The sequence below is a fragment of the Electrona antarctica genome (assembly GCF_951216825.1).
Source record: "Electrona antarctica genome assembly, chromosome: 10".
Lineage (NCBI taxonomy): Eukaryota > Metazoa > Chordata > Actinopteri > Myctophiformes > Myctophidae > Electrona > Electrona antarctica.
In genome coordinates, this window is record NC_136791.1 from 50925746 (window position 1) to 50950601 (window position 24856).

Here is a 24856-nt window from a genome sequence, read left to right on the forward strand (position 1 = left end):
TGTAGGTCTGCTATTTTTGAAAAAAAGTGAAAATAAAATTTAAAAAACTTTTTTTTTTTTTTTTTTTTTGGAAAATAATTTGGGGACCCCCTAAAATAATGTGGCGACCCCCCGAGGGGTCGCGACCCACGGGTTGAGAACCCCTCCTCCAATTGGCCTGTGCCAGCCACCACAGGTCACATGGGAGGCTCCTCAGAAACCTTTGAAACCTCCTCTCAAAACACACACACCAGCGCGTGATCTTCTTATTAAATAATGTTGTCTTTGTTCTGGTATTATTTCCCCTTTTTGCTTTTGGGAGGTATTATAGATAAGAATGTGTTCTTAGCCAGCCTTGTTTAATGAGTGTTATACAAAGACATACATATTCTGAATAGTTCTATAACCTTAACACCTTTTTTAGTATCATTCTGTATGTCTGTACTGTATGATCTCACTGCCCGGAAGATCAGTGATGAGACAAATGTGAAATCGTAACCATTAAGCCAAGGACACAAGACCAGATGTAGTCCCAATTCATCTGATAAACCTTGCCCAATACCCCCCCCCCCACACACACACACACACACACACACACACACACACACACACACACATACACACACACAAGCCTTACTGCAACAGCATGCATACAGTATGTAGCATTTAGAAGAGGACGAGGGCCTTGCGTGCCTCCGTGCGTGCCGTCTCAGTGGAGTGTGCTGTAGAACTGATACTAACGTTATTTTCTTTAACTTGGAGAGATTTAGTGGCAAGATATTTTATCACATTGTGGACCCATGTCTTTACTCTCAGTTCGACTCAATAAGGTCTCACTTTGAGGGCGAACGACAGGTGAAATTGGCAGTGGCACTTAGCGCTTACCTTATCAGAACGCTTAAATGAGCGTAATTATTTATTCTAGCATAGGTTTTAGCAATAAGTAATTGTCAGAGTAACTGATGTCATCAGGTCCGCCGGGCCAATTTTAATAAAGGATACGAATGGAATAATTATAAAGAGGGGGAATTATGTCTGATTTGGGAAAGGAAATATACTTTAGTTTGTTTATTGCAAAAGTTAACCCATTTTGGGTGGGAACCCCTTTTGGTGTTAGCATTATGTTATGCTTTAGCTATTGAAAAATAGCAGATCTACAAGCTCATAGCGCGCCACCGAGTGGCGCGCTATGAGCTTGTAGGTCTGCTATTTTTGAAAAATCGAAGAACGTCAGAAAACTGTCAGGATGTAGAAGACATTTTTAGAATCTGATCTCAGGTCAGAATGGGTTAAATAGTATACAGTCTTATCTGTCTCTCACTGTCTGTCTGTCTCTCCTAGGTCTGTGTGATTCCATGCCCATCCATGCCAGTCCTGGCGTCTAATGGAAGAAAAGGCGCCCATCAAGTCTGCTATGGTGTCCAGACTACCCAAATTTGGTGCCCGGCCTTCTGGCTCCTTGTCCAATGGCACCCCGCAGACGACTCCCATCGCCCATGAGGTCAAGACCACCCATTCGGTAGCCTGCACTAATGGTGTGGTCCGCGCGTCTTCTTTTTCCCTGAAATGGCGGAGAGATGGAGGTAATAACACTCCCACTACCTCCACCCTCAACCCTGAGGTGGGAGGCTGTGAGGATAAGGTTCATCCCTCTTCAACGAGCAAGGAGGTGGTGAAAAGCGGAGCCCCAGGGACCCCCATCAGGCTACGGCGGTCTGCCCCATCACCGGTGGCCACCTCTAGCCCTAAGGCCATTCCCAAGCAGACCCCAAAGTTGAATCCCAAAGCGGGGACCAAGCTTTCCCAGAGCCCGCTCAACGGATCTCTTAAATCAGCCCAGAATGGGTCCGTTTCTCCCACTAGGCCGCCGGGGGCAACGCCTGGGTCAGAATCGCGCCTGGCGCGCCCCCGGGCTGGCCCTGGGTCTCAGCGCAGCAGCTCCCAGGACAGCCTGCCCCAGTCCAGTGAAGAAGGCCTCAAGACACTGGCGCCGGACAACATGGTGCGCTCGCACAGCTTCACTCACTTCAAGCAGATCCCCTCGCCTACCAGCCAGCCCATGATACGGTCCTTCTCCTTCAACCGGGCCGTGGAGCTGGCCAAGCCCCTGGCCAACACCCAGCTCCGCCCACCACGCCTCAGCTTCCTCAAACCGCCACAACTGAGCAGCGGCAGGGTGGGCCTGGGCCTGGGAGGCTTGGGTGGCGGTCTCGATGGCGGAGGAGGTCTCGGTCTCGGATTTCAGTACAGCAGAACCTCTCCTCCAACGTCCGCCACACTCTCGTCCCCCTTGTCCTCTACTGCTCCCACGCCAACCACGCCCAGCGCTCTGAAGAAGCCGCTGCTCCCTAGCTGTGTTCTCAACAAGCCCTCGGGTGACGGTGGGTCTCTTAGCTACAAACTGTCCAGACCCGCGCAGGCAAAGCAGCAGAAGCCCCTGTTCACAGGGCGGGTTAAAGGGGACATTAGACCATTGACCGCCCCCGTGAGCGGGGCGATCGTGGATATAGCGATAGACCTCGTGTCCCCCGGGGAGAATGAGAAAGCAGACCCCCCCAGTAACAGTGATTGTAGCTCTGGCATAGGAGGTGAGGGAGAAGGAAGCGGAGAGGGTCCGTTAACAGAAAGCTCTGGCCAGGCAGTCGGGGAGGCCCTGGAGGACATGTCCCTGTCTTCGGCCTCCTCTCTGGAGCGAGGGGACACCAGCGAAGAGTTTCTGGATGACTTTGAGAGCGTGGGTGATGGGCTTAGTGACGTGGACCTGCCTGACAACAGAAAGATTGGCAGTGCTACCCAGAGCCGGCTAGCCAACTTCCTCAGTGAGACCATGGACTGGGCCAACATGGGCCTTACAGGTGATTGATTCGAATATTTTTTTAAGGTGTGCGTGCGTGCGTGCGTGCGTGCGTGCGTGCGTGCGTGCGTGCGTGCGCACCTCTTAAGCCCTATACTTTGCTAACAAAAATAGCCTCTCTACAAGCTCATAATGCGCCACATCGCAACGATTGTGAGCCTGTAGATCTGCTATTTTCACTATTTTTGAAAACCTTTGAAATTTTTTGACAATCAGCGTTAAGGCAAATAGGAGTCGAGACAATATTCTAAGGTGGTGGTGATGCTCATGTTTTATGTACATGATATCATGGGGAGACATCCGGCTCTTACAAGCTACCAAATTTCATACTTAATTATTAATTATTATATTATATATAATTATTATAATTAATTCATTATAATTATTATTATTATAATTATGATGCACTATAAGTGATTGTAAAATATAATGGTCATATATATGCAACCATAATAACAATATCGTATAAGGAATAAATTATTCTGCAGACGTCACATTGAAAGTAGCCTCGGAAACCCAGACGTTTTATTTCCTGGAAGAAAACGTTGAAAGTGGTAATGCAATACTACTGGCATTATTACCACTTTTGCTAATGTTCCAGCCGGAACTGAGTTGAGCTATAGACTCTGTTATTGTATCTCATCTGCAGGTCACAAGGAGGAGGAGGTGACCAGGAGCCCTCTGGCGCTGTCCTCGGAGGGGGGTGACTTCCTGCACGGCTCCTCACTGGAGCTGTCCCCCTCCAACAGCTCCGGTGGAACTTACATGTGGGACGAGGAAGGGCTGGAGCCTCTGGGAGGCCCCCATATGCTTCCCTGTGACGGCTACGACGACTCTGAACTCAACAGCATGGTCAGTCCCCACTCAGCAACACCCGTAACACTGTTTCTTTCTTTTTTTTCAATGTATTTTTATTGAGGCTCTGAGATTTCACAACTGTTCAATCACAATTCAATGTATATAGAACCACACATTTTTCTTTTTTCAACATAGCATAGGAAAACAACAAGAACCACAATACGGACATTACAATGCACAGACAAAAAACAAAAAAAAGACAAAACGAGTACACCACAGTCTTGACATGATTACATTACAGGTCACCAGAGTCTTTGTTATTCACTACCGTTCAATAACGTACATTGAAGCACAGTCTAGAAGGGTCCACTGTATCGAAGACTGGTTCCCATACCTTTGTGAACCCCCATGTTATCACGGAGGAGATAAGTGTAACACTGTTTCTGTGTAGATGAAAACAATAGACAGACCATTTCCCAGTCTGGCTCTTCTTCCTTCATGCCTCTGTATTTGTCAAGTGGTATATTGTACTGTTGCGTGTTTCAGAATGGCTAAGGATAATACTGTGGGTTAAACGTCAGTCGTCATTGAATGCTTTGAAGCCACAAGTCAAATTCTTTTTAATACAGTTTCTGAAGCAACAGCTCTGTAGCAGCATGGTGACTCCAACTTCACCTGCAATGTTTATTGTCACATCACAGGTTTACAGGTGTAAACGTGTGGGTGAATCTTTTTTTTGTAGTTTTTCAGTTTCAAGAGAGTTATAAATGCAAAGAATAGAGACAGAAACAGGGAAACAAAGTCAGAAGACAAGAAGGCACAATGTCAAATATACAACGTCAAATAAACAAACGATGCATTGAACAAAATTGAATAAAACGAGGAAGAAATGATTGTCCAAGTAGAAGAAAGGCAAGGCAAAGTGTATTTATAGTACGTTTCAACCAGAAGGCATTTCAAAGTGCTTTACATAAAACATTAATCATTGGAATATGAAGACGGCGCATTCCCAGTAATTTCGTAGCCTTGGGAACCAACAGTTCCCTTATAGTCATGTGGCCCCCACGTGAAGTACAAGTACACCCCCTGGACATGATGCTATTGTGTCGGAGGGACTTACCCCCAACCCAGCCCTTAAAGGGACACTTCACCCTTTTTGCAAAAGAATATATGTTAATGACGTTTAGAAAATTTGCCAGTGTCCATGACATCATGGATACTGCTAAAATCTAAAATATCTAAAACCACATATTACACATTTATAAAGACCCCAGGAACGTGTTTTAAATCTTCTAAACGTCATTAACATATATTTTTTTGCAAATAGGGTGAAGTGTCCCTTTTAATACTGAGTGCCAAGCAGTTGTGTCCCATTTCTTCCTGAACCCTGACCTCCCAATCTCAGGACGGACACTCCAACCACAAAGGCCACTGAGATGGTCGCAATAAAACACATTAACTGCCAGGCATTAATAAATACATTTTTCCGCTACCGCCAGTGTAGACCCTTATTTTGAAGGCCCACGGGACCGAGACGTGTGAACCGGATGTAAACAAACGCTGTGTGAACTGACGGACAATCGTCTTTTCTTTCTATTCTATTTTGTAACAGCAATCTGTTCTTTAGTTATGGTAGCCTGGCTAATAAGCCAGACCAAATCAGCCGTTGGCAAAAAAAAAATGCCTGCCGGCGGATTACGGTCTGGAGAGGCTCAATTGTACGCCCATTTCCTACACCAGAGAACTGGTGTGGCCAATCGGGCCACGGTATGCAATATGGGCGGGCTTTGGTACAGTGACGTTCAATGCTTGAGACCTTTGACTGACGGTAGCTCTGACCAATTGCGTCAAAGAGAAAAAAATTTAACCCGCCCCCTGGGAAACGAGATCCATACACAGCATCTCCAGACTCAAATACCACACGGGCCATTGAATATAGCTTGTTTTGACCAAAAACGCAATCTGGGAAATGGCATGCAAAGAGTTTTCACTTCCGGTTAATTTCCGGGTTGTATCGGTCGCCTAGGAACTATGTTGTGTTACAGCATATGCAGTACTACAATATTTCCCCCCTCTGGACAATCAAGTCTATCCTATCCTATAGAATCCGTGTACCTTGTGCAGGTGAGCATCACAGCAGCATATTATCCTCACCACCCTCTGCGGTCGACAGCGGTGCATACTGCCCTAATTAATTAAGCACCTGGTTCATATCCAAAATGTCTTTTGGTGGTTTATAATGAAGAGAAATGAAAAAGTGCATTCATTTATCAAATTTCTTGGGCAGAGTATTCCAGTTTCACTGAACCCCTTTTGGTGTTAGCATTATGTTATGCTCTAGCTATTGAAAAATAGCAGATCTACAAGCTCATAGCGCGCCACCGAGTGGCGCGCTACGAGCTTGTAGGTCTGCTATTTTTGAAAAATCGAAGAACGACTGACATAGAAACATAGCTTTTTCAGAAAACTGTCAGGATGTAGAAGACATTTTGTAGAATCTGATCTCAGGTCAAAATGGGTTAATTCTGACCCCTTTAGACACCTGTAGAAGGCACAGGGCTCTCATGCAGTATATTTATTCCTGCTAACGCTCAAACCCATCATAGGATGTACTTTATTCCTTTTGGCAGGCAAACCCAGTTCTTCCCAGGATGCCTCAGTGGACTTTCCGTGCCTTTAGTCCATTAATCGATACCTACCGCTAAAGGATTCTGCCTCCGTCCCTACACTAATTAGGGATTAAAAGAGCAGAACTAATGCTGAAAGGGCTCAGGATTTTCTTGCCAGCCCTGATTTCATACCAAGGTATTTTGACCCAGGCAGCCTGCAAAACTATATCTGGCTGTTTATGTTTTTAACCCACACTTTTGGTTGGTTCTTTGTGTTCCAGTGCCATGGCACATGATCTCAGGAATGGTTAAAGAGCTTAATGATCCAGATTAGAGAGCACATAATCGCCTATGTCAAGTGCTTTGTTTTTGTCTTATGATGAGGGTTATAAGGATTTACCATGTGTTGTAGAGGCACCACCAAAAACACACACGGTTTAGTCTTCAATGGATTTGCTGTAACTGAGGTAAAGGTGTGTGTGTGTGTGTGTGTGTGTGTGTGTGTGTGTGTGTGTGTGTGTGTGTGTGTGTGTGTGTGTGTGTGTGTGTGTGTGTGTGTGTGTGTGTGTGTGTGTGTGTGTGTGTGTGTGTGTGTGTGTGTGTGTGTGTGTGTGTGTGTGTGTGTGTGTGTGTGTGTGTGACATACATCTGTACACAGATTAGTGTGTACTGTATATACATGTACTGTATGTGTTTTTGTGCATGTGCACACTGAAGATCCAGTGTGTCAGGATCATGTGACATTTCTGAAATAAAAGAAGTAAGCCTCGCCGAGCCATGTAGCCCATAGGGCAGGAGCGGCCTATCCTTTTATATGTCACTCAGTGAGGCGGCTTGATGTACAAGTACACAGTGGTGGAAAGTAACTAAGTACTTTTACTTAAGTACTGTACTTAAGTACAATTTTGAGGTATTTGTACTTTACTTGAGTATTTCTAATTTCCAATACTTTTACTTCTACTCCACTACATCTCAGAGTCACAATTTGTACTTTTACTCCACTACAATTATTTGAAAACTTTAGTTACTTTGGAGATTTTAATTTTGATTAGAAAACATACATTAACCACTTCAACCCTATACATTTCGGCCATTTGAAAATAACCGATCTACAAGCTCACAATGCGTCGCAACGCGACGCATTGTGAGCTTGTAGATCTGCTATTTTCAAAAGATTTTGTACACAGTTTGAACTTGTGAAGTGGGCCATTCTGCAATATGAGTACTTTTACTTTTAGTACTTTAAGTACATTTTGATGCCGATACTTTTGTACTTTTACTCAAGTACATTTTCAATTCCGTACTTTTACTTGTAACGAAGTAGTTCTAAATTGCAGTATTGGTACTTTTACTTAAGTAAAACAATTGAGTACTTTTTCCACCACTGCAAGTACACCCCCTGGACATGACGCTAGTATGTTGCAGGGACTTACCCCCAAATCCAACCCTTGATGCCGAGTGCCATGTAGGGAGGCATTGGGTCGCATTTTGTCTTTGGTATGCCCCGGGCCGGGGTATTGAACCCCCAACTTCCCAGTCTCAGGGCGGACACACTAACCACAAGGCCACTGAACTGGTAGTACCACTTTTTAAATCACTTAAGCCCAATTTACGTCTTTGTTTTACGCCAAATAGCAAAAATATCCAATCTGCAAATTCATTGTGACGTGAAGTGAGCTTTTAGAATTGCTATTTTCACTAATTGAAAGTTGGCACAGTAACTTATCATAATTAGTAGCGTCGTTCATGCTTGTTTATATTTTCTCCAAAGTGATAAAAATAGCTATGCATTGAATAATTGACTCGGTGTTGGATAAGCATAATTCAATAACTGACTCAGTGTTGGATAAACATCATTGAATAACTGAGTCAGTGTTGGCTATACATGATAGTGCGGGTAATAAGTCGGGTAATGGAGGATTGAATTTGGTTTGTAAATCAGTATTTACTCCAGGGATTATTTTTCAAATCAGTCCGTACTGAAAAGCAATGATATTGATAACATAATAGGTTTGACAAAACAAAACATGCAATAAGTTTTGTATGTTGAATTACCTACTGTATCTCAGGCAAATTCCATGTCATGACTGCAAGTAGATTTTCATACTATATTGAAATGGAACGATCATAATAAGCGAAATGAAGTTTTGTCCCCACAAAGTTTCCTAAATATAAATATAACATCTCCAATGTTCTGTGAGCTTGTATATCATTTATTTTGTGCTATAAAAACAGGTCTTGACCTTGACCAGGCCTTGACATTATGGGTGCGTTCGGAAATGCGCCCTGAATGCACTGGTGTGCTCTCTTGTCGTTCGTTTATTCAGTGCACTCGGTGCGTTGTCGTTCGGAAAATCCAGTGCGCTGCGCACCGGGTGTGCCGAGTGCCCGCACTGAGCGACCCTACCCTGAAGCTGGGGTTGTCCGGTGGGTGTCGGCGGTGTGAATGCGTCACAGCTGTGGTCGTTCGTAAATAAGGCACACTGTGACGTCACCGCCCACCACACTCAACAAACTGACCACATTCCCGGTGCGCATTTCCGTACGCACCCTTTGACATGCCCATTGGTGTGCCTTGGGCACGCAAGTTTGAAAACCCCTGGGCTAAATAATGCCAGACCATAGTAGCAGGGCATGAACACAGGCTATAGTTTGCATAGGGCCCCCTCTTGTGGTCAAATGAAGCCATTATATTGTCATCTAAAAAGGCATCGGTGCCAATGAAGAATCAAAATATACAGTCAGTGTTTGAAGGACTTGTTGGTATTGGTCCCAACATTCTCTATAGTTTTTATATTGTTAGAATGCAACCTGAATAGTTAACCCATTCTAAAAATGTCTTCTACATCCTGACAGTTTTCTGAAAAAGCTATGTTTCTATGTCAGTCGTTCTTCTATTTTTCAAAAATAGCAGACCTACAAGCTCGTAGTGCGCCACTCGGTGGCGCGCTATGAGCTTGTAGATCTGCTATTTTTCAATAGCTAAAGCATAACATAATGCACCAAAAGGGGTTCCCGTCCAGAATGGGTTAAAGATAATTCAAGGTTTTCTGTAATCTACTGTGAATGTGATACTGTACAATTACTGTACCATGGACTCTTTTCTCCAAAGTCCTGTTCTGTTCATTGACTGCATCAGTCATTGTGGAAGAAAACGGATCTATTTTTGGCATGCCACACTGTCGTACTAAAGTCTAAATCAGGCTTATAGTATACAGCAGCAACTGTGTTTAACCAACCATGTTCATTAAGTTTTCATACTTCATCTGGGTGGTTAAAACATTATTTTTCCAATTGGTGGTGGACTGCATTTCAGGGTTGACCGAGCACCACCTCCACTCCAGTCCTCACATCTGCAGTGTGCCAAAATTACTGCGATCTAATTTGCAAAACCCAGGTCTTTGATCGCCGTTTTAATTGCCACAATGTCAGCTCTGATAGGGACTCAAGTCCTTATTAACCCATTTTGACCTGAGATCAGATTCTAAAAAATGTCTTCTACATCCTGACAGTTTTCTGAAAAAGCTATGTTTCTATCGTCTGTTTCTGTCGTTCTTCGATTTTTCAAAAAAATAGCAGACCTACAAGCTCGTAGCGCGCCACTCGGTGGCGCGCTATGAGCTTGTAGATCTGCTATTTTTCAATAGCTAAAGCATAACATAATGCTAACACCAAAAGGGGTTCCCGCCCAAAATGGGTTATAAGCCGTGGTCATGCTCCCAAGACAAGCAACAGCGTTAACTGTAACGGCCTTGAGCTGCTGATCGTCATCCACACAGTGAAACTGTCCGTTTTAATTCCAACCGAGGATTTTTACTGTGCACCCATGACACGATGGAGTACATGCTCAAAGTCAGAACTATAATATAACTATACAGAATCTGCCAAGAGTCTTTGAGGCCAGTAAGCCATTAACCCATTCAGGCCTGACGTCGAAATTTAAAAAAAAAAGTTTTCTAAATCATGACAATTTTCGGAAAGATTTGAGGCACATTTTAACGATTTTTCAAAAATAGCAGATCTACAAGCTCATAGCGCGCCACCGAGTGGCGCGCTATGAGCTTGTAGATCTGCTATTTTTCAATAGCTAAATTATAACATAATGTTTAAAACGCTAACGCTAACGTGACATGGATGCGTTCCAGGTCTCAATGGATTAATAAGTCTCATCTGTATAAGCAAATGCTAGACACTCAGTATTCTGATATGAATGAATTATTCATAAAATAGACCTTTGAGGGCAGGAACTATAGCACTGCAGAATGTACAATGCCAGTAATGTAAATCACATATGTATAGAGGGAGCTTCACTCTGCTGTGAATGGCATATTCCACCCACCCACTTGATGAGCACATTATAGTCCAGTAATAATGTAATTTGACCTCTAACTAATTGCAAAAAAACCAAACTCAACTGATTTTGCATCTTCAATATATCCTGAATAACAGAAAAAAAGTTGCCTGGAATTGTCTGAGGGGAAAGTGTTGAAAATGGCCTGTACAGTATGGCCACCATTGACATCCTATTATAAGGCAATATTTTCTAAATGTCCTTATGCTTTAAGTAGCATGTGACATATCAAACTATGGGGTTTTCATGATGCTGAATCCATTCCAAGCATTAGTTTTGCATAAAAACACTAATTGGGCTAAATTTGGCCATAGCAACTTGCCCAAATGTGCTGACATCATCACAGTTTGGCAAGTTGCTATGGCCAAATTTAGCCCAATGAGTATTTAGAAAATATTGCCTTATAATAGGATGTCAATGGTGGCCATACTGTACAGGCCATTTTCAACACTTTCCCCTCAGACAATTCCAGGCAACTTTTTTTCTGTTATTCAGGATATATTGAAGATGCAAAATCAGTTGAGTTTGGTTTTTTTGCAATTAGTTAGAGGTTGATCCTGTATTTTCCATAGATTTCCTGTACTATTAGCCATGCCATTGGTTAACCTATTTTGACCTGAGATCAGATTCTAAAAATGTCTTCTACATCCTGACAGTTTTGTGAAAAAGCTATGTTTCTATGTCAGTCGTTCTTCGATTTTTCAAAAATAGCAGACCTACAAGCTCGTAGCGCGTCACTTGGTGGCGCGCTATGAGCTTGTAGATCTGCTATTTTTCAATAGCTAAAGCATAACATAATGCTAACACCAAAAGGGGTTCCCGCCCAATTTGGGTTAATGTATACATTCACCACACCTTTTGTCAGCATGCACACTGACCAGTTAGCAAATACATGCACCGTTTCCCCTCATTGACCCATAATAAACTTAGTTTTAGTTAGTTTGGCCCCATTGAAGACCTAATTCTTAACGGTGTCATTATGAGTGTCACGGTTGCGGTTGAGCTGCGAATTGCAAAGTTCAACTCTATACCCTCCTACAGTCAAATATGTAGTTTATTATTTTCTAAACAAGCCCCCCTTCTATTATAATCTGGAATAGTATTTATGGCAGTGGCACCCTTTACACTTGTGTCTAATCTAAGATTGCATCTAATTTCGATTAGGTTTTAGCCAGATTACAGTACACCTGGCATTAACATGTGTCCAGATTCTTCTCAAAACTATGGAACGCACTTCCTATTACAATCAGAACGGCAGACTCACTCCTAATCTTCCGCCGTTGTCTGAAAACCCAAACCTCTTCAGACCCCAGTCTTGACCCGTAGCACTTGCTGTAGCCCTAGCCAGACGACCATACAGGCGAATGCAAAGGTTCAATTTATGTAACTTAGATAGCATTTTATGTAGACATAGCACTATAGTGTATTTGCATAGTTTCATTATATAGATATTCCACTGTTATGTTCTTATCTTACGTATGATTCATGATAACTAGTCTTTATGTGTATGATGTATCGCCATGTTTTTGTTCTTGCTTAACCCATTTTGGGCGGGAACCCCTTTTGGCATTATGTTATAGCTGTTAGAGCTTGTAGATCTGCTATTTTTGAAAAATCGAAGAACGACTGACATAGAAACATAGCTTTTTCAGAAAACTGTCAGGATGTAGAAGACATTTTTAGAATCTGATCTCAGGTCAAAATGGGTTAATGTAAATCGATTAAGAGCATCTGCTTAAAATGCCTAAATTGTATCTACTGTAGTCTGTAGACATCATATGACTTAACTGATGTTTGCAATTTCTTGGTGGTTTGGAATGCGATTACAATCAATTTTCTGAAGATGTGTCTCCTCCGCCTGGATGATGGAGCCACTCGGGTCGATAGTATCACAATGTGTCCCTGACTATACCTCTGGAGTTGGTCTGAGCGATCTGATCACTATCTGTCCTCTCGATGCATCTTGGCTGCATAGACAACTGTATTTGTATGTGGTCAAGTGATATCCAATTGCAATCCGATCACCTGCTAAGTCACATGTTAATGTCATGTGTAAAGGGGGTCAGTTTGGCTTTCAGCAAATATTCTAGAGATACAGGGCAGTATTATGCGTGTCTTAAGTACCAGGTCGTATTACTTAACTTAAGACCTGGAGGCGTGGTCAATGCTGTTTGGCCACTCAGAATAGCCAAATGGCAATGATCACGCCTCCAGGTCTTAAGTTAAGTAATAAGACCAGGTACTTAAAGGACCACTTCACCACTTTTCAACATCTCTTCATATAATTGGTCCTCACTAATGTTCATGATAAAACACCACCATTTTTTCCTACTCAGTCTGTGTCTCATAGGAGGGCTTTGGGCAGTTCGGACACCCGTCCACCAGTGACATCATCATTAGGCAGATTTTTTTTAAAACAAGATTTGTTTTAAAAATATATTTAGATTTGTATTATCGTGAGAACGATGGCTTCAACTTTTGCATTGCAACTTTTCAGGAAAAGAAAGCCTGCCGTTTCTATTAGCTTGGATTCACCATCGATGATGTCACTGGTGGACGGGTTTCTGAACTGCCCACAGCCTTCCTATGAGACACAGACTGAGTAGGAAACAATGGTGGTATTTTATCATGAACATTAGTTAGGACCAATTATAGGAAGAGAAGTTGAAAAGTGGTGAAGTGGTCCTTTAAGACACGCATAATACTGCCCACTGTATGTTATTCTACCTATAACACCTCATGGTCAATGCACTGAAATCCCACCTGCTCCAGAGACTGTGAAATGTCCACAGTCCTGTCTTTATTCAGTGTAATAGGGATAATGAAAATGTCAATTCTCAGTTACCTTTTGCAAAATTGACAATCTCCTTTTCCATCTCCTCCGTTGCAGCAGCATGAATGCTGACTCAAACAGGAAGGAGGAATTTAGACAGGGGAAAAGGGAAGAGGCTGGTGTGCTAGAGTAGACAACAGAAGTCGGGTAGAAAGACAAAATGGTGTGAGATGGAGAAAGAGGTGCAGAGAGAGGCATGGCACAAGGGACTGACTAATGGATGATGTAGCCTGGCTAATAAGCCAGACTCAAATCACACTGTCGTGTGGTATTTTAGTCTGGAGATGCTGTGTATAGATCTTGTTTCCCGGGGGGCGGGTTCAAACATTTTCTCTTTGACGCAATTGGTCAGAGCTACTGTCAGTCAAAGGTCTCAAGCATTGAACGTCCCTGTACCAAAGCCCGCCCATATTGCATACCATGTCCCGATTGGCCACACCAGTTCTCTGGTGTAGGAAATGGGCGTACAATTGAGGCTCTCCAGACCGTAATCCGCCGGCAGGCAATTTTTTTTTTGCCAACGGCTGATTCGGTCTGGCTTATTAGCCAGGCTATGGATGATGTGCCATGTGTGCAATGCATACATGTCTATCAGATAAAACTATGTAGTTGGGGGTGTCAGTGGCCACTTTGGACTCAAATCAGATGGCAGCAAACGTCTTTGACTTCATTACCCTGCAAGCATGTCTGGCGAGGACGTGCTGTGATTGACCAGTCTTCGCTTTGGTAGTTCTGCCTTTGGTGCCTTGGCAAAATACCAGAATGAAAATAGCATGTCTTCGCTATACATAGTAATTCAGTCAAGCCCCAAGTAAGGACCCCTCCGAGTCTATAAATGTATGGGAGGATGATTGGTATTGCTTAAACAAAACTTACTTTATAATTGTGTGGGATGATATCCTATTAATAATTCAAGAACCGCTGTCTGTCAGTCAGTCAGTCTATCAGTCAGTCAGTCCCTTCCCTAGCATAGAGCAAGACAGCTCTCGCCTAGAGCGCCTCCTCACAACGCCACAACACACGGACAGCCTCACGGAACCTAGCGGCGCCGTGCAGCCCTGTCCTCCAACCTCAATCTGCCCCGCATTACACACGCCAAACATTCTAACAATCATCTTAATTACATTCATTTGCGTAAAAAAAACTCCCCGCAAATCACGTGTCGCCAGTATCACCAGCGAAATGCATTTTGGGACGGACACAGATTAATACTGGAACACACTTTTCCGCGTAACAGACCCACACTGGGAAAACGATACTACTAGCTACTCTTGCGTCAGTCGACAGAACTTCTTCTTTGGGGAAGCATTGCGGACAATGCGGGGGTTGCGTGGCACAGGCACCTGCAAGCCAGTTCTGACAGTTGGACGGGGGCATGTTAACGTGAACACACAACTTCACAGTACACTGTGGAGGACTTTTGTATCGCAGAGTGTGTGTGTGTTCGCGCGTGTGTGTGTGCGCGCGCGCGCACGCAACAACACATAATAATAATAACCCATAACCCATCCGTTACCATATATTCAGAACGGGTAAGGACTAGTAATATGCTATATAGACTATGGTTGTTAAAAGGTTACATAGTACTGCTTTAAGTGTGTGTGTGTGTGTGTGTGTGTGTGTGTGTGTGTGTGTGTGTGTGTGTGTGTGTGTGTGTGTGTGTGTGTGTGTGTGTGTGTGTGTGTGTGTGTGTGTGTGTGTGTGTGTGTGTGTGTGTGTGTGCGTGCGCAAGTCTGCCTTTGAGTTATATCTAACTTGGCTATTTGATGAAAGGAAATGGGGGCCCATTTAATTGTATGTATTCATCTCTCTCCCTCACTCTCTCCCCTCTCGGCCCTCCATCTCCGTCATTCTCTTTATTCCTCCCCCGTCCGTTGAGGAAATGGTGCTTATACTGTATGTATTAGGAGAGAATAAGTGATGAGAACTACTCTGATAAAAGGCGGCAGCGATGACAAAAAAGACCTGCTCTATAAATCCGGTAATGGCTGTTTAATCCATTTTGGGCGGGAACCCCTTTTGGTGTTAGCATTATGTTATGCTTTAGCTATTGAAAAATAGCAGATCTACAAGCTCATAGCGCGCCACCGAGTGGCGCGCTATGAACTTGTAGGTCTGCTATTTTTGAAAAATCGAAGAACCACTGACATAGAAACATAGCTTTTTCAGAAAACTGTCAGGATGTAGAAGACATTTTTAGAATCTGATCTCAGGTCAAAATGGGTTAATCCAGCGCGTCCCGGTCCCACCCAGCTGAAACCTGTCTCGATGGAGAAGCATTTAGAAGTTCTTAAAAAAGTCTGTCCTGATCCAGACTTGTTTGCACAGAGAGAGAACTCTGCTTTGATCTGTGTTAAGTAGACGTTTGAAGAGGTCATATCTCAGGTGAGGAGAGAAGCTATGGATGGATCGCTGTTTGGAAGAAGAAAAAACAATAGAAAGAATTACCTCCCCAATTAGAACCAATTAAAGCTCATCTGTTTTCCCGATAAAGGGGCGAGACATTGAATCTGAAAAAGAACGACTTCGTCCACAAACATTTAACAAATGACCTTCCTGTAATTGTCATTGTATTTTGTTGTTCCTTGGTACTCAAGTAAAAAAATCACACCCGTATGAACTGAGTGATGCAACTCCCCTCTCCCCCTGCCTCTCTCTCTCTCTGTAATTAGCACTAGGCAACAGTGCAACACTATCTATCTCTCTCTGTTTCTGGCACAACAGCGCCACTTTTGCCCCTACTGGTACTCATAGCCACACACATAGGTTAACACGGACATTGCTGTTCCTTGGAGTGGTTGCAACACTCAAAAAAATCAGAACCTGCTGCAATCCCAGTGGCTTTGTTTAGCCAGGCTGCAGGGATGAGTTCAGTCCACCTGGGGGCACTGTGCATCCTCAGGACAACAATGGTATGTGTGCGTGTGCAATTGTAATTGTGTGTGTGTGTGTGTGTATGCCATGCTTTTGTGTGTCTGTATATGTCTCTATCTGCATTCATATGGCATTCGTATGGCATCAGGGGGTGGGCGGCCTGAATTCATCAAAACATTTCCCAGCTATGCACCGCGCAGTACTATGGTAACTAGTTACCATGTGATATTGGAATGGTGAATGGAGGGCCACTTAGCCTCACACAGTGAAGTATAATGTGCCCCTGCCCTCAGCAATATTTAAAATGCATTGCAACAACACTTGACAGACCAGGGAAAAGTATATTTATTTTGGATGGTTTGAGATTCTCTTGATTCATTTTGAGATGCTTAAGCACCAGGTTTCTTTTACGGTAATATATTTCATCCATTGGTTATATTTGTTCCACAAATAATATCTGTTTGTATTATTATTATTATTAGTATTAATAATTGTAGTAGTATTATAATGATGATAACAGCCTCTGTTTCATGACTATAATAACTATTTATGAAGCAGTGCTTTACATAAAAGTAAAATGAAATGAGCCATCCTTTTTTCATTAGTATAATTGTATTTGTTTTTTACAAATTTGACAAACAATTTAGTCGTTGAATTCCCCACTCACTATGTGTAGTCTTGCCACTGCTGACTCGTACTGCTTTTGGTCTTTGGACTGGTTGGTCCTTTGTAGGGTATGGTATTGAAACAACATCTCCTCTGATACACATGGAATCGCCTGCCACTTCTTTTGACATGCCAGTGAGTGCACGCACAAGGAAGAACACCCTATTCCTCACAGTTCAACACCCCTGCTGACAGGCGCCCTGACCAGCCTGTAGGAGTCACTGGTGCAGCAACAAAGATTGTACTTCCCTTGCCCAGCTTCCCTCCCACGAACAACGAACATGGCCAATTATGCTTGTATGGTGCCCCAGCCCAGCCGCAGGCACTGCAACATGTATGTTTTAACCCATTCTGGGCGGGAACCCCTCTTGGTGTTTCAAGCATTCTGTTCTACTTTAGCTATTGAAAAATAGCAGATCTACAAGCTTGTAGTGCGCCACCAAGTGGCGCGCTACAAGCTTGTAGGTCTGCTATTTTTGAAAAGTCGTGAAAATGTGGCGCAAATCTTTGAAATATATATTTCAGAGCGAACATTTTTAACTAAAATATTGGCTTCTGGGGGGGTCCCTGAAACTACATATTTTGAGATGGGGGTCCGTGGCCCAATAGAGATAATTCTGGGGGTCCTTCACATGAAAAAGGTTGAGGACCACTGACATAGAAACATGGGTTTTTCAGAATTTTTTTAGGATTTAGAAGCCTTTTTTTTTAATCAACCTCAGTCCAGAATGGGTTAAGTAGTGGTTTAAAATAAGTCATTGATTTTGCACGCTGTCATTGCTCCTCGACTCTGGAACAACCTGCCCGTAGAGCTGCTCCTCGAGCAGGTCATTCCACAATCAAAGAGCCCTGACAGCGAGGCACGGCCACCCTTTGTCTTCAGCCTCCTCTCAGGAACAACTAGCAGGTTACTACTGCCTGAGGAGGACATCGCGCTGCACACAGGCTCGCAAGGGGTTAATAACTCAAAAAAGTAATTAGGGGCCAGAACCATGGAGTGCCAAAGGTAATCAGTAAAATCTTATAATCAATCCTAAAAACAGACAGATAACCCGTACGGAAGTTCAAAGAAGAGTAATATGTTTTAGTGAAAAGCCTAGCGGCAGCATTCTGTAAAATTTAGAGCAATGTATAATGCAATGTATTATTATAATGGATTTAAATGAATATGGATTTAAGATGAAGTTGAGATTAACCTCCTTCGGTTGACTCGGAGCAGCAGCCTATATACGTTGCCATTACCATGCGAGACCAAACTACGATGTATGGGTGTTTTCATGAAATGGGTGAGTGCATTCTCGTCTCCCAGGGTACTGAAAGCCCCATCTCTTGTCATGTTTTTAACCCATTCTGGGCCGGGAACCCCTTTTGGCGTTTTAACTAAGCATTATGTAATACTTTAGCTATTGAAAAATAGCAGATCTACAAGCTCATAGCGCGCCACCGAGTGGCGCGCTACGAGCTTGTAGGTCTGCTATTTTTTTTTGAAAAATCATGAAAATGTGGCACAAATCTTTGAATATATATATTCTTTCAGAAGACTTTTTTTTAATTTATTTCGACGTCAGGCCTAAACGGGTTAAATGAGGATTTGTGAGCGAGTTTGAGATGAGTTAGTCAATTCATATTTTCGTAGTAAAGACAATAAAAGAACTTTGTGCTACTGGAGTTGTGCACTATGGGGAATGGAAGTTGCGTTGCTCTCATTAACCGCTTGCCTTTCTTGAGCTTTTCTCATTAAAAACAATATATTTCCCCTGGATATACGCCACAGCCCCCCTGCCTCGCAGCACGAGACAACGACTGGAGGAAGAAGAAACCCACGCTTTTTATCCCTTCGTCTCTCAGGTGGTTGGTTGTGTGGTACTTTGCTGTTTTCATTAGTTTTTGTAAATCACTTTTTTGTCTTTCACACTTTATGTTCTTCTATTCTCTCTTTGCTCTCTCTCTCTCTCTCTCTCCTCTTTTCTCTCTCATACTCTTGGCAGTTACATAATCCTTTCTTTCCTACCATAACATCAAAGCTGCTGAGTTGCCGCAGCCTCTCTGCCCCTCAGATTTATTTATTTTGCCTCTAATTTTAGGGGCTTTTGTTGCACTGGGTTGAGACAGGCCAATTCATCAGTGCTTAAATGAGTGAGGTGCTTAAGCCTTTTGTCTGCGGAGAGCTCAGCCATTGTGGGATGCTGTGCCAGGGAGCCAGCTCCGTTGTTGCATTAATTAGTCTAATACCTACGTAACCCGCTTTGCTTTCTCCCATGAGTTTAAATTGACAGCATCTCTCCCCTGTGGTAAACAACCTTTTGTGTGCGTGCGTGTGCATGTGCATGCTTGTGTGCTTGCATTTGTGTGTAGTGCACTTGATTGTGCACCTTGTTTTTTTTTTGTAAATGGTGCATTTATTGTGCATACATTCACACACACACACACACACACACACACACACACACACACACACACACACACACACACACACACCGATGGCAGAGGAAACCATGCAAGCAAGACACCAACATACTCATCGGGAGCAATTAGGGGTTCAGTGTCTTGCTCGAGGCCACTTTGACAGTACTCTGGGGGAGCCTGTGATCGAACTGGGAACCTTCCGGTTCCCAAGCGGCCGCTGTACGTCCCGCTGTACCCCCCCCCCCCCCCCCCCCACACACACACACACACACACACAGAGAGAACCAGACAGATGCACTCAAAGTCAGACTTTATAATAACCGTGATCAGAATCATCACTAAAATGTCCCCCCCCCCGAGTCACCGAGCCATCCTCCTATAGCCACCTTGCCTGGCCACTCCGCCTCCAACTGGCTCTGAACTCTATAAGTTTGAATCAGCATTATGTCAACATCACTGAAATGTATTGCGAACGAGTCGATGGCCTTGTCTGCACTTTTCATTTTTACTTGTACGACATTAAGTGTATTATTTGTCTACAGCACTGCCTAGTATCAGACAGTCTCCCATCATAACAGGCACAATGCAGCACCAAATCTATGTTTTCCTCCGATGGTCACATCTTTCTGTTCTCCCTCTGAAGGCTAAACACGAAGTGACTCGTGACTACTAGAGGTAGTGTTATTACTCACGATCTGTGTACAAAAAAGGCCTCATAATAACCACACCTCTTAACCCATTTTGACCTGAGATCAGATTCTAAAAATGTCTTCTACACCCTGACAGTTTTCTGAAAAAGCTATGTTTCTATGTCAGTGGTTCTTCGATTTTTCAAAAATAGCAGATCTACAAGCTCATAGCGCGCCACTCGGTGGCGCGCTATGAGCTTGTAGATCTGCTATTTTTCAATAGCTAAAGCATAACTTAATGCTAACACCAAAAGGGGTTCCCGCCCAAAATAGGTTAAGACAAGGCCACCAGTCTCACATCTGCTGTTGAAATTCTGCTCTCCTCTGTTCCCCAAGTGTCATTCTAGTACCCTTGGAATTAACCCCCCCACCCCCCCTTCTCATCCATCTCGCTAACGGGCTCAGTGGCTCACAGCCTCTAATTGTCCCTCTAAAAGTCAATAAGGGCTCTGCAGCGACCACAATCCTTGAATTACCTCACATTTCCCAATTTAACCCATTTTGGGCGGTAACCCCTTATGTTATGCTTTAGCTATTGAAAAATAGCAGATCTACAAGCTCATAGCGCGCCACCGAGTGGCGCGCTACGAGCTTGTAGGTCTGCTATTTTTTGAAAAATCCAAGAACGACTGACACAGAAACATAGCTTTTTCAGAAAACTGTCAGGATGTAGAAGAAATTTTTAGAATCTGATCTCAGGTCAGAATGGGTTAAAGAACTGTGGAGAATGACTATGTTCAGTAAAGACAGAGACTCGAAATTGAGTTTTTTTTCACCTCCTTTTTATGGGGGGGGGGGGGGGGCGCATTAGTTCAAGAGCAGCAAATTAGTCGGGTAATTGTATTATAAAGAAAATGTGCCTGTCATTGGGATAGAGGACGTGTTCTCCATCAAAAGGACAGGCGAGTCCTCCGTGTATGAAGGATTTCCAGCGAGCAGAGACTCCTAATGTCTCTCAAGAGATGTGATTTCAGAAACGCAAACACGCGCCACACACATGTGCGACGTATATCACCTAAATGGTTGTTCCAGCTCCGGCTAGAGACGGTGTCTCTATCAGCCTTGATGTGCACAACACAAGCCACACCCTTTGAAGTGGTTCCCATGACATTACATCTGAAATCATTGTATGTTGTCAGCCGAGCACACCACACAGATAGAGGAAAAAAACCTTTATGAAGGACAAACAACACCCAAGTAATGGACTGTTTGTGACGAATGGCAAGTGTATGAGGTGTTTCAAAGCCCAGGGCTCAAGTCTCAGAATGTATTCCCTGAGGACCTGAAGGAATGAATTACATTTAGCTCACACTGTTAGTTGCACTATTGCACATATCGTAGCTGTTGGGCAGAAACTAGGGGTTTGAATTAGAATCGCGATTCCGCTATGAACGATTCAAAATCGATTCATAATTTCCAAAAAATGTTTTTTTTTTATTTATTTTTTTAGATTTTTTTTCTGGTTACAGTTACAGGAGTTTTCACTACATGGTGTCATGGTGATGAAATCCTATGTATTGAATCGAGAATCATTTTGAATAGAAAATCGTTTTGGTTTGAGAATCGAGTTGAATCGAATCGTGACCCCAAGAATCGGAATCGAATCGAATCGAATCGTGGGACACCCAAAGATTCACAGCCCTAGCAGAAACCCATACCCAACCAAATCTCCATATTTAATCTTTTTTGTGTTTTTTCGTAAATGAATGCCCTACTACTTTTGTGTGACACTCTTGTATGATGAATGAAGTAGGGCCTACTTCATCATACAACAGTGTCACACAAAAGTAGTGAGAAGAATAGCAGATCTACAAGCTCACGCCTCGTATCGCGACGATCGGCTATTATCACTATTTCAAAATGTTTTTAAAATTAAACAAATTTTACAGTTTTGGACATACAAGGTTTCCACCTGACACAGCATTATGACCAGCACTTATATCTATCTATCTATAAATGCACCAAGTCTCTGTGTGCACGTACGTGTGTACGTGTGTACGTGTGTACGTACGTACGTACGTACACACGTACACACACACACACACACACGTACGTACGTACGTGTGTGTGTGTACGTGTGTACGTACGTACGTACGTGTGTACGTACATCTGTAATCCACGCAACTCGAGAATCCTTCGCCCCACCGACTTCAAATTCGACACACGTTCCACACCCCCACAGGGAGTGCAGTACCCGGTGTCGAGTCGGTCGGATAGCCAGTTGTCCAAAACCAGCACAAAAGCCTCTTCCCGGGCTCTGGACCTGATCACCCCTATATCTCCATATATGGAGCTGGCCTGTTCTGACATCACAATGATGGTTCTGACATCACAATGGTGTTCTGACATCCACATAGACTCCATATGTGGGCATAATAATAATAGTAATAATAACTTTATTGTCCCAAAGGATATCCGTCTTCACAGTCTGTTCAAAGACCCACATCAAAAACAACACCGAGCACATAGCCTGGAACTCACCTATGCTTTCTATGGCATAGGCAGCTCCCGGCAGGATCCGCCGGGAGAATCTATGCGCAGCTGCTAGACATGAGACTAATTAATTAGAGTGACAGAGAGAGAGAGAGAGAGGAGTGTGTGTGTATATGTGTGCGTGTGTGTCAATTTAACAAAGGTGCAGACGATCAGAAATCAGCAGAGAGTGAGAGATGTTTGCGCTACTCTATGCCGAATTGAAGTGGACTCGGACCCAGACTATATTTTTTCTCCCTGCAGGAAATAAAAACGTCTGGGTTTCCGAGGCTACCGAGCACATAACACCAAGACAATACAAAAACATGAGTTCCCCACAGTATACAGAACCATCCTATCGGTAGGGCAGTTTGTTTAATGCCGCCGCGATGGCTGAGGGAACAAAACCCCTACTAAAACTGACCGGTTCTGTATCTTTGTCCAGATGGCATGAGGTTAAAGAAGCGATAAATGGGATGATCAGTGTCATTCGATATCGAAAGTACTAGCCGTGTGATGGCCTTATTGTTCATATCAGAAAGTGTGGGTGTAGGAAGTCCGATGATCTTGGAAGCAATACGGGGAATACTGAAAAGTTTGTTCCTGTTGGGCATGGACAGTATGGTGTAGAAACATGTACAACATGGGCATGCCTGTCATGGTCTACAGACCATGTCTCCCTGTCAGCCACTCCCACTCTCCATTCCTACTCTCAGTCATTGTCACACACCTGTTCCCACTCCATCCCCAGCCCAGCCATGACCACAATACAAACCTGTGAACACTTCCACAATCAACCTGCTCACTATGAGACTGGACTCATGCCACACTCACACTGTCAGAACATAAGTCTTTGTTTCCTGTGTTGATCTTGGAGTTGCTGGTTCCCTGTTTGGACTTCTGTATGGTTTGGACTTCTGTATGGTTTGGACTTCTCTGCCTTGTGTATTTTTAACTCCATATATGGGCATAAAAGCGTCACAGACATAACTGGGTGGGCACTGAGGCATGCATTTCCAACTTCCATCGTTCCAAGTAGGGCAGTACCCAACGGGCACCGCTCTAGTACATTATAAGCGTTGTTATACAGTTGTCATACATGATTATAAACATTTATAATAAGTGTTATCTATTGCCTTATAAGTGCTGCGGGTTCAAACTAACCCGTGCTGCGGGTTAAAAATCACCCCTGGCGTCCGCGTGCGGTTAGGTTAGGGTTTTGGGTAGGCCGGCTGTCGGACTCATGACTGTAGGACTGTTGGTAGCAGGAAAGGTGCAATTCTGGGGAAATTACACCATTGTGTGGTTGGCTCGATGGAAATATAGGCCCCTCCCACTGATTTAGCTAGCCAATTACAATATCAAGTCAAGGGATTTTGAACGTTTCTCATTTGCGGCGACCCCTATGGATGAAAATGGAATGGCTTTTGGCTCTCTGTTGATTAAACCACACTCGACACGTGATTACAATTTGGGGTGGATTGGACATTCCGTTTGTGATTTATGGCATTTTTTGTAAAATAGGCCCCTCCCACTAACTTTGGAAGGTTGATTACAGACGAACGATACGGACTATGAAAATGCGGCCTGTGGTGGTTTAATCGGATAGGTCCAGAGATCAAGTGTACCAAACGTTGTGAGATTTAGACAAAATATGTTGGTGGAAGAAAAATGCCGGAAAATCTATCCTGACGCAAATGGCCGTGGCGATCTACGTACGGTTCAAGAGTTATAAGGTGAAATGTAAAGTGGGCTGTTATATACGCCACTATGAGGCCGACTGATAATTAACTTTAATAATTATTAGGAACCTCCCCTCCAAGTGTTGTAACTGTAGCCCTTATACGGCCGGTTTCTGAGAGAAAAATACTCGAATGTGAGTTTTTGCATTTTGCACAGGGGACATTTAATTCACTAATACATTTAATTAACAGAGTTAAATTAGCTAAATTGAAAAAAAGGCTTCATTAAGACCTCCATAATATAATGGTCAATGCCTGTGTGAAAATTCAGAGCGATTTGGTGCAGCCAGTGAGGAGCAGCGACAGTGTTTCAGACATTCAGACAGACATTCCATTAATAATTTCCAGGTTGAATTGCTGTCTTTAAATTCAACTAATACAACTTGCTTGAATCTCTTGAAATGGAGTTGACCTTCATTTTTTTTAAAACTTAAAAGGTCTTCAGAACAGAAAGAAAAGGTGCTGAGTGTTCTTCGCCACATGACCCTCTCCCTATGATAGGTTAGTTCTACTGGGATTCGGGCAGGAACCGCTGTGAAATGTGCCACGCTGAATAGAGCAGTGCACTTCACATCAAAGGAGA

The 24856-nt window shown here is 43.4% G+C and overlaps 1 protein-coding gene across 1 annotated transcript in view; it reads left to right on the forward strand.

Annotated features, from left to right (window-relative positions):
- ccser2a (coiled-coil serine-rich protein 2a) overlaps positions 1-24856 on the forward strand; it is an 83135-nt gene that overhangs the window by 32517 nt on the left and 25762 nt on the right. The window contains exons 2-3 of the mRNA XM_079511965.1: positions 1321-2834; positions 3483-3685. Of these exons, the coding sequence (XP_079368091.1) occupies positions 1364-2834; positions 3483-3685 (1674 nt within the window). The 5' untranslated portion in view covers positions 1321-1363. The remainder of the gene's footprint in view (positions 1-1320; positions 2835-3482; positions 3686-24856) is intronic.